Source organism: Miniopterus natalensis, chromosome 16 (assembly GCF_054644295.1).
Source record: "Miniopterus natalensis isolate mMinNat1 chromosome 16, mMinNat1.hap1, whole genome shotgun sequence".
Classification (NCBI taxonomy): domain Eukaryota; kingdom Metazoa; phylum Chordata; class Mammalia; order Chiroptera; family Miniopteridae; genus Miniopterus; species Miniopterus natalensis.
The window spans coordinates 9,487,181-9,498,457 of record NC_142096.1 but is presented as its reverse complement, the minus strand read 5'-3'; the positions used below and the strand labels follow the sequence as shown (position 1 = coordinate 9,498,457).

At 39.3% G+C, this 11,277-nt stretch overlaps 1 protein-coding gene across 2 annotated transcripts in view; it reads left to right on the top strand.

Moving 5' to 3' along the window:
- The first annotated feature begins 2,609 nt into the window (after positions 1 to 2,609).
- ANGPT1 (angiopoietin 1) overlaps positions 2,610 to 11,277 on the top strand; it is a 205,140-nt gene continuing 196,472 nt past the window's right edge. For both annotated transcript variants that reach the window (XM_016224274.2, XM_016224273.2), the window contains exon 1: positions 2,610 to 3,238. In XM_016224274.2, coding sequence (XP_016079760.1) covers positions 2,942 to 3,238 — 297 coding nt within the window. In that variant the 5' untranslated portion in view covers positions 2,610 to 2,941. The remainder of the gene's footprint in view (positions 3,239 to 11,277) is intronic.

Genomic DNA, 11,277 nt, shown 5'->3' with positions numbered 1-11,277 from the left:
TGAATAATCAGCAACAGTCTTGGTGTTGGTTAGGGTCAGGTCCCTGAAAGCCTATGGTGTTTAGCATATAGATTAGGATCCTGGGAGGCACCCAGTGTTTCCTCAGCTGGCGTCCCAAAGCATATGAGTCCATTCCCCATGTCCCTGTGTTTTCTAGTTGCTTTGAATTGATCTTGAGACTTTTCCCCCTAGATTGACACTTTTAGTGTCATGGTTTTGTGTGTGTGTTTTTTTCTGGAAAAGAAATCAATCCATCTCTCTCTCTTTTCTGTCACGGTGTCTGTGTCCCCTCTCCTTTTTTTACTTATATTTCAGGCTTCTCTATCTTAGTTTGTCTACTTTTCTCTCAGGAATTGTGCATTCCTTCTTTTCATTTTTCATATTGGAAAAGTTTACATGAACAAGCACACATAGATACACACACAAACACACACACACAGAGGAACAGATTTCTAACAATCTTGGCTGATAAACACAGGAGCACTTTAATAGAGCCCTCACTGCTCACCCGTGTGTCTTCTGCCGATTGTCGGCTGTATTTAGTTCTTAACAAAGCACTTATAGGTGTTGGTTTTGGACTAGCTTCTTTCCAGGGATAGTTTTCAAAGCAAGCAATGTCAGAAAGTGTTCTTAGTCAAATCTATGCTTTGCCAGTCCACTTCATGGTTGTGGGCCCTTGAAAACTCGATTATATGGGTTACCTGTCATTCTTTTTGTGTGTTTTTTGGGTACAGAGAAAAGATTAAATCACTTTGGCAGCATAATCTGGTTTTTAATCAGTTCATTTTCTTCTGAGTACCATCAGTTAACCTGCTTTCGAACTGTGCGTCTGTGCAGCGGGAGCCCTTTTGGAAGCCTTTTGGCCGGCTTGGCGGTCAGAGCGGAAGCTCGGTTCAGTTGGGCGGAGTTCACATACTGGCACCATCACTTATGTGAGCTTTGACCAGTTAGCCTTTCTGCGGCTCAATTTTCCCATCAGTAGAATGGGCTCAGACATAATATCCATGTCTTAGGTTTGTTCGGATAATTAAACGAGGTTGTAAGGAGTGCTTAGCACAAGCCTGGAAAATAGGAAGCTCTTAATAAATGTTGTTATTATTTATGTGAGCGACATGTCAGCAGCAGGAGGCATGCAATGTCAGGATGAAACTGCAGAAGCTGTTCGAAGACTTTATTGCTATGTTTGGTATCATGTGCATCTGAATCTGTCAGATCAGAAATTTGTTCTTTGGTGTGGAAAGGACTGATAAATCTCAGCACATTTTAGTTCAGAGTAAATCACATTGTTTCTGGAATGTGTTTGGCTCTCGCCTCTAACTTCTCCCAACATGCCAACCTCTAACCTCTAACCCCCCACCTTTCCAGGACATGACAGTCAACATCTCTGGCTTCTGTTTTCACACCATGACTACAGTTGAGAAGCTCCGTTCCATAAAATCCCTCCCAGTTCTTGATGAGAGCCACTGCTCATAATTCATGTTTTCTGCACATACTTAGTAAAGATCTCAGTGCTGTAACCTTAATTCTATAATTATCACCTGTTTTTTATATTTTACTAATCCCTTTGTTCAAATGTGTACACCCTAGATTTGGGAAACTACCTTCTGATAATGTTTGTTCTTTTACTTAATAGGAGAAGCACAGAGATTTCTCCTAGATGGCCCTTTCCTGGCCCATTGGCACACCTGATACATGTTTTTATTCCCTCAGATAGTTTTTCTATGCAGCCACAGGAGAATTTATGAACTTTCATACCAGTAGTAAAGATAGCTACAGCAACACCAAAGAGGTCCTTGTGACATAGATGATTAGGATATACCACAGGAATTAATAATTCTCAAGCCACTGTCTTAAATTGTTACCACACTGTTTTTGTAAGGAAGTTGCTCAATTTATATACACAGAACACACAGGGCTGCATTCTAACCAGGAACTAGTTTTATTTAAAATCCATATCTCAGAAAGTACTCATATTATACTAGTTAATATGCACATGCTATATTCCTTTGAGTGATACGTTATGAAACATTTTTGCTAACTTGACGTTCCCTGATAATTTTCTGCAACTCCTGAAAGTCTAAGTGAATGCAGTGAAAGAATACCCTCTTCATAAATGGTTTTTAATATCTTTTTCTCCAGAGTCAAGAATACATTTTTTAAAAATATTAATAATTATACAGATTTATCATTCATAAATAAAAAATAATTTCACTGGACACTATGCCAATTTTCTTCTTAGCGTTCCCCAGCTCAATAGAGACTTTAAAAACATGCTGCTCCTTTGCTAGTTAGTAGGTCAGCATGCACACGAAAAGTGTATTAAGGTGGACTGCTCTATTTATTGATTTGCCTTGAGTCTGCTAAAGGCCCCAGACGATTGTGTTTGGGCGGGGCGGGAGGGCCCTGCAGGATCGAGGTCACGCGCATCTAGCCAATTTGTAAGACGATCCCGCTCCTCCAAGCCATCAGCAGTCCTGCGAAGGGGCACCCTCATGCATTCCTGTCAAGTCATCTCCTGAAAGGCTGCCTGCCTCCAGCTTGGCTTGGATGTGCAACCTTAATAAAACTCACTGAGGTCTGGGAGAAAATAGCAGATCTGCAGCAGATAGGCTAGAGGAAAGGGTCTAGAATATGTACCCGCAGCTGACTCAGGCAGGCTCCGCGCCGACCGGTCACACAGAGAGGAAACAATAAATCTCAGCTCCTATGCAATAAATATCTCCAGTTTTAACTAAGGAAACTATCATCACGGTGAAATCAGAAATAACATTTTAGGACAAAGCTAACAAATGGCTAGTTTTCTGTGATCCTTCTTCAAAAGCTTTCTTTGACCGGGAGAAAGTCAGAGACCAGCAGTTTTACCTGAAATAAAGAAGTAGCGTAAAGGTCAGAAGAAAGGAGCGAGCTTTGCGAGAGGCACGGACGGAGCGCTGGCCGTACAATGACAGTTTTCCTCTCCTTAGCTTTCCTCGCTGCCGTGCTGACTCCCGGGGGGTGCAGCAGCCAGCGCCGGAGCCCAGAAAACGGCGGGAGAAGATACAGCCGGATTCAGTATGGGCAGTGTGCCTACACTTTCATCCTTCCAGAACACGACGGCAACTGTCGTGAGAGCAGGACGGACCAGTACAGCGCCAACGCTCTGCAGAGGGATGCGCCACACGTGGAGCCCGACTTCTCTTCCCAGAAACTTCAGCATCTGGAGCATGTGCTGGAAAACTACACTCAGTGGCTGCAAAAAGTAAGCGATTGCTTTCGGTTTCTAATTGCAGGGAGCCTTTTCCGTTCTTGCAGCGGAGCAGAGGCAGAGATCCTTAGGGGAGCGTTTGTGTGTTTACCTTTTGCTCCGGGGGGGGGGGCGCCGTGTTTGCAAATGCAGGGGGGCTCGCGCCCTGCGACTTCGCGGGGGAGCCAAGGGTTTTAGGTTGGTGCCAGCTTAGGGAGGGATGGTGGCTCCCCATTTGTGACAGCTGTTTTTCTCTTAAAATTTAGCTTGAGTTTCCTGACTGTCAAAACCCAACTTTGGAAAAAAAGTGCATTTCGAGCAAGTTGGCAATAATAATCACGATACTGATTTAGGATCAAATAGATTTGACAACAGGAAAGTTTGTGCAGCCAGGATGGGAAATTATCACTAAATGCTTATTTTTCAACCACTAATAAAGTTAACATGAAATGAGAGTAAATATGAAGTGTGGTATTTGGTTGGAGAAATTGTATCAATTTGTAATGTAAACTAAATTTTAGCAAATAGTACAACAGTAGAGGACTGGTTTTTCTTTATTTCTGTCATATTTTCTTCTGTCCTTGAGGGGAAAAAGTCAGGACACATTTTAATGTGACTGCATCAGGAAGAGGTTGTTTGACCCTGTGAAAGGAGAACTAGAGCTGGTGGTGGCTGCTCCCAAAGTCCTGCACCTGCAGATTTGGGCTGAGCTCAACATGTAGGCTTGGCTGTATCTCAGCTATTTTTCTGAGGTGCCTTTTTTCCCCCCTCAGGGTATGGTAGTTATAGACTGTGCCATGTAGGAGTGTACGTATGCAGACCAATGCTAATGCTGAGTATGCATATAATCCCAATTTATAGAAATTAAATGGAATATTTTATGCAGTATTTCACGATAAACCATTTAAAATCTTTATTGAAAATATGCCTGCTAAAATGTGAAACAGTTCCTGCAGTTCATCCTCGCTTTGCCCTGTTTAATCGAGTAACAGGTGAACAGGAGATAAATGTGTTCAGCTTGTTACTATAAGGGGCAAATACCCCTATTTGTGAAAAGCCTCCCCTCCACCCCCCAGGGTCTTTGCAGAAAACCCACTTAGCGCTTATAGATAGGAGTGCAGCCAGTCCAGTCTTCAAGTTAGTCAATTAACAGAGCAAACCTTTAAAGAAGATAAAGGGTAGGAAAGGATAAGTTTTCTTTTTGTTCCTGTGTGGCCACACTCCCTCAGACCACCGCCTGCTGAATCATGCCGAGTAAGAGTTATTCTACTTTTGTCCACTAGGGACTGAACTAAGATCACTGTTATTTTATTTGACATGTTAACTGAAACTCAGTAGTTTTACAGTTTCCAAACCCAGAATTGTAGTTAATCTTTCCATTGTGGACTACACGTAAAAAAAAAAAAAAAAAAAATCTATAGCTAGGTGGAAGTATATAAAGCAAGCAGAATTCTGCACTCTTGCCGATTGTAACTTAAATTTTAGACACTAATTACAGCAGCTGTTTATAACAGTATATCTGTTTTTTCTTTGGAAAACTTATTTCCATAGGAAACAAACTTGGTTGAATTGCTTGTTACTGTTCTCAGTATACTGTCCATATAGTTTTTAATGAGCATTCAATCATCTTAAATGAGTCTGGATTCTTTGAGGGGGTTAGGGAAGGAAATTTAGTCCCTAATTGTCTTAAATGAGCTATTCTACCAAAAATGTAATATCTTGTTTGTTTAAAATATACAATTAAAATGGTGAGTTAAACATAGTAATGCATATTTTTTGTTGCTATGCAATTATTCATCAGTGACAGGGTAAATACATGACTTTACTGGGCTTAAATCATTCACATGTTTCCGATGTTAGCTTAGTGTGTGAAATAAATTTGATTTTTGTTTGTATTGTTCCTGGTCAATGATTATTGTATAGTTTTCAGATTGTAGCCAAGCATAACTATTACACTAATCTTTGCTAGCTTGCATCCAACTGAATATATGCTGAAAAGATCCCTGTGGGTATGAGTCAGAGCGTCTGGCCTGACTATTGTCTGTTTAAATTTGCATATCTTTTGTCATTGTTAATGCAATTGGTCTGAGGATCAAGAAACCAAATAATTGCATTCAGCAAAGAACTTGCTAAGGGCTCTCATAAGTTTCCCTTAATTAGAGGCCTTCACTTCAAGTTCTAAATTTTATGTAATGTATTTATTTTGATAATTCAAATGGAAATCTTTTTACTGTAACCACTTGGTACTATTAGTACTGGAATTTGTACTACTATTTCGATTCCAAGTAGTTGTGTTAGGATAAGAAGCAGTGCACTGCAGAAACCGAGACTGTCAGTGTGTAAGTGCAATTAATTCATCCATTTATTCAGCAGAATAATTAATCAAAGCGCTGTGAATGTTATGCCACTCATGGAATCACTATCAGGAGAGTGTCTGATGTAGAATGTGTGTTATCAATGCTAGATGCAGCCAGATGGTAATTTATGTTAATCTAGTACTTCCTTGAAATTTGATGGACAGGATTCTTTTCAATGTTCTTCACAAGACACTGGCTGTCACTAAAAGTCCCCTCTGATACACTCTCAGATCTCATTCCTCAACTTTTCTGGTCTTGCACCTGAACAAGATGAGCAGCAGGGTACGCAAGGGGCAGAGATGTCCGGTCACTGTAAGGACTGGAACTGTGACCTGTTAGGACTGGGCTCTTGATGTGATGGGTTTCATTCACAGAGCTCAACTTTCCATGCTAACTTGTTGATTAATGCCAATATAAGGTAGGTTAATAGCATTATCCTCATTTGTCAGATGGGGAGGAACAATAAATGATACGCTCAAAAATCACCATTTTAGCCCTGGCTGGGTAGCTCAGTTGGTTAGAGCATCGTCCTGGTACACCAAGGTTGTGGGTTCGATCCCTAGTTAGGGCACATATAAGAATCAGCCGATGAATCCATAAATAAGTGGAACAGCAATTGATGTTTTTTTCTCTCGCTCTCTCAAATCAATAAACTTAGAAAAAAATTTTAAAATCTCCATTTTATTGGATGAAATACCTGGGCTATATGTCTAGGTTTGACTCTTGTCTATCATACAGCTTTTTTCAGAATTATAGCAAACCACACTCAATACCTGAGAGTGACCAGATTATCAGGATAGTAATTACAAATGATGATGATGATCTTTTAAAAATCATGTATTATATATATTAAGCCATACTACTGTCCACTAGAATGTGACCTCCATGAGGCCAGTGACCTTGTTTTTGTCCATTGCCATATCCCCGGTTCTAGAACAGTATATAGTCCATGGTAGGTAGACAATACATGTTTGTTGAATGAGCAAATGAATGCATTGTTTATGTGTTGCAGTGTACACTTTACTATGTACTATTAACATTTTGTTTTGGCTATACACCTACCTCCCTAAATAGATTGTAAGGCGTCAGTGGGGCAAGGGCTACATCCTATTATTATTTTTGTCCTAATAGTAATTAAAGCAATACTTGGGTTTAGAGTAAGTGGTTATTAATTATTCTAATTGTACTTATCCAGTGATCTAGGCTCTCAGAGAAGTCCACAGTCGCCCCAGCTTGTCCTCTTAATTATTCTTTAAGGATTAGCTTTGTTGCCAGTTTCTTCAGGAAAGCTGCCCACACTTCACTTCCCCTCCCAGTGTTGTTACAGTGCATTGCAGGTACCCTGTTAGCACTGCACTTCCATGCTGTGTGGTTGTCGTCATTTTTAGTATTCGTTTTAAGTCCTGTTTTTCCACTCGGACAATAGTGTAGTGAATGTCTCTTTATCCATTTTTATATCGCCTAAGATGTTTGTTTATTAAGTGTCTGAACAATTATCTCTGTTATCATCATCATCTAAAAATTAACAAAAACCAAAACATCAAGTGTTCAAGTGTATAGTCCTGGGTATAAAATAATGCAAGTTAAGGGACCTTGTAACTGCTTTCAGATGCTAACGTTGCTTTGTTCTTTGGTGGTAAGTTACTTGAAGTACAGCTCGATCTTCTCTTGGGAGGAAAAGAATTTTGTGCTTCCAGCCCAGAAGGCAGTCATTCACTGTGTACAACATTGGCACGTACTTACACATCATAGGTTCACATGTGAATCTAAGTAACTCGGACGGACTTCTCATCTGTGCATTGTTTTGGTGGCTGCTGACTGTTCAACACTGAGCCAGAGAGAATGCTCTGTATCTTATTTGCACGTGTGGGAAGACTTCCTGAATGTGTGAAATGAGCAGACAGTTGATTCGTATGTTTTAAAAAATTTATCACTAAACTTGAAGAAAATATACATACGTGATTTATGAATAGAGGTAGGAAAAATGACAGTTGCAAGAAAGGTTAATAGGAGTAATTATCTTTTAAATCCAGGTGTAGAAATGTACTCAACCAGCTTTATTTAAAAACTAACGCCTGATTCTCAAGCCAAGTAGGAGCCCTTTAGTTAATAACCCTATATTAACTTCTCAGCAAATAGTTGGGTGTTATTGTTTGCCTGTAATATACTAGAATCAAAAGATCCAAGAAGGCATAAAAACTTTTTGGGCCCGAGAAGTTGGGCAATTGGAGCTATAAAGGCCTTTTGAAATTCTCTGTAGGAAGGAGCAAGCCTCTCCCCAAACTATCTCCATTGGTGGATCTCCGGTTTTAAGACCGTGGCAAGTAGGCCCTTTACTATGGGTGACTGCAGCCCTCCCTTAGCTCTGACACTGCCATTTCACATTGAGCCTTGTTTTACCAGCACTTATCTCATAAGTAATTATGGGTTCAGTGTAATTTAAAATGAATAAGAATGTGTCCTTCTTTCCTTAAGATCCCCCTACAGTTTTTCATTATGTGAAAATAAAATCCAAATTTCTTAACCATAAGGCCCTATAGGATCTGTTCCCACACTTCTCTCCGGATTCATCGTCTACCACCTTTCCTTCATTCCAGACACTTCAGAGACAATTGCCTTCTTGTTATTTCTCCAACAGACCAGTTCATTCCTGTCTCAGGGACTTTACATGCTGTTCACTTAGCTCAGAAGATCCTTCCCCCCCGAACTTGGCATAGATGGTTCTCTCTCTTCATTTCAGGTCTTTGCTCAGAAGCCCTCTCAGAAAGTCCCTTCTAGGCACCATTACCTACCACCTCCCCCCACTCTGCTAAGTGACTTTCTATCATATTATACTGTATTATTTTTTTGTCACATTTACCACTGTGTGACCTCTATGGCTCAGTGTTTATCACATTATTTATTATTAAATACCGCAAGAGTTCCTTGCCTGTGTCGTTCCCTACAGTATGCCTCACTCCTAGAAGAGTGTGTGACACAAATAGGACCCCATTAAACACTTGCAGAGTATATTCTCCCAGACCCTGCAATCTATGAGGTAGAGACTGTGCCTCTCTTGTTCACCAGTTTTTATTTATTATTTTATTTTTTATATCAGATCAGCTTTTCTAGCACAATGCCTGGAACATAGTTGGAAAAAAATACTTTTTTTAATGAACAGAGAAATGAATGACTTCCACGGGCAAATTTGGACTATAATTAAATATGTGTATGAAAATGAGACCTAACTATATTTTGTATATTATCCTGAAAACTGTAATTAGAGAAATTTTAATTTGCTTTTGAGTTTCTATCCTTTATGTCAAGGGTCAGCAGACTGTGGCCCTTTAGCTAAATCCTGCCAGCCACCTGTGTATGTAAATAAAGTTTTATTGAAACAGCCACACCCATTTTCTTAGATACTGTATATGGCTGCTTTCTTCCTAAGAGGCAGAGTTGAATTGCTGCAACAGAGACCAAGTGGCCCACAGAGGCTAAAATTTAATATCTAGCCTTTTACAGAAAATGTTTGCTCACCCTGGTTCTATATCACAAAAGGTACATGGTATTAATATTAGGACCATTGCAAGGTAAATTGTGAGGTTTGTTGTGTGGGAAAAAAGATCACCATCCAGGAGGCCAAGTAATCTTCAGGTCCGTGCCAGTTGGCAGAGAGCCTGACTAAGCTATTCCTTGGCTTGGTATTGAGACATGCTGTGAGGTGACATTTTAGAGTGGTGCGGGCAGGGAAATTTCATGTCTTTTCTTTCCCCTGTCCATCACATCCTGTGAACACAGAAATATTCCCAAAGCAGATACATGTTAAAAAGGAAAAGCACCTGAATAACAGGACTGATCAGCAGCCCCTGGATAAGCAAGGATGGGTGCCAGGGTTCTCTGCTTTATGAACCTGTTTCATTCGTTGGTTGTGGCATCAGCAGGAATGTTGACAAAACATCGGAGGCATTCTGTTTTCACAGGAATTGGACTTGGGCTCAGCCTTTTACTTTCAGTCTATTTAGAATTTTTTTCTTCCTCTCTCATTTGTTTAGATATAAACATTACAAGTATTCCCACTTGTGTAGATGAGAAGAGGGGAGGAGCAACAAGTGGGTTGCTCAGCTACAAAATACAGAGCTTTACGAGCCCCTGTGCTATATAATTTGCTAATTAAGGAGGTTTTGTTTTTATTCTGCCAGGACCTTGTCTCTTTGTGGAAACATCAGCAGTCTTTCCCTGGGTCTTGTGTTCTTTTCTTTTAAAAATGCCACAAGTTATATTGTGTCATTTGCGTAGATGCACAACCCCAATTACATTCTGAGTCATCCTTGCCTATTGTTCCGATACAAGATTATCTTTTGCTCTGACATTCGGAAGTTCCAAACCCCCTTTGGTCCTGGCCCCACAGTCTGAGGGAAAGAGGAAGGGCCTCTTAGTGTTTAAATCTCTTTACAGAATGTACAAAAGATGTGCCCCCTCCCTTATCAAAGAGCTTTCTAAAGAATGAAACACTCTATAGATTATCTTTTTTTATATTTGGAGGTGCTGTACCTAAGCAGTCTTTTCTAATTTATACATAGAAATAGTAGAGGTGAGAGGTTTGCAGACTTGTTTGGTCTTAGTTGCCTTTCCAAGTGATCTGCTTTCTTCCTTCAAGTAATTGAAAAGGTAATATTTAACAGAGAAAGTGATGCAAATCATGTAAAGCCAGATATAACCTGGTAGCTAATAATTTCATCAGTGATATATTTGGGCATATGTAGATCTTTTCCTTTGGCAGTAAGTAAGAATGTAGAGTAAAATAAATGTAATAAATGTTACTTGTTTTTATATATGCTGTGCGACTGTGCAGTCAGTTATTACAGGTCTACATTGGCATGCGTTTTCTAAGTTCGTGTTGAACTATTGAAAGAGCATGCAGATTAGCTCAAGCATCAAAGCTGTGTCTAAAGTAAACCAGTAGCTGAAATATTAAGGAAATGTAAGTGTAATTTGAACATCATGAATTCTTAATAATGTAAAGCACCAAGCTCACTGGTATCAAATAGGTAAACCCATCGTACATTTCTATGGAATGGCTAATGATAACTTTGGACAAGAGTATATTTTAAAGTTTAGTGACATCTGTAGTTTAACTGATTAGGTAGATATACTTTATAGATAGCTTCTATTTTGTTAATGAAAACTGAATGAGTTGAATTATAATACTAGACCCTACAGGTTATTGGAGGGTTTCTATTTCAAGAAAAACCTACCACTATTTTAAAATCCTAAATTAACATTTCACTTCTAACCCTTTAAAGATAGCCCCAAGATTTTATAAAACATTCTAACAGTGTTCTCGTCTTCACTGTCCACGTACAGATGACTAAGGTCCAAGGAGTATTTATTGCAACTAAAGATTTACTGCACCCAGCAGAACTTGCATCCACTTTATCTCAGTTGCACAGATAAGAGGTGAGAACTGTATCCTTATTACTTACATTACCAGTATTTTTTTTTATTTTCCAAGTTTACTCAATTTTAAATAACAAGAACAGAAACAGTAGCGTTAATATTTGTGCAATAAATGAATAATGTACTGAATCCATTGAATACTTAATAACTTTAAAATGTTAATAAAACATTGAAGGTTTAATATACAGGGTGGGGCAAATGTAGGTTTACGGTTTGTATGGAAAATAATACACTAATTAATAAATAATATTCTAAGAATAA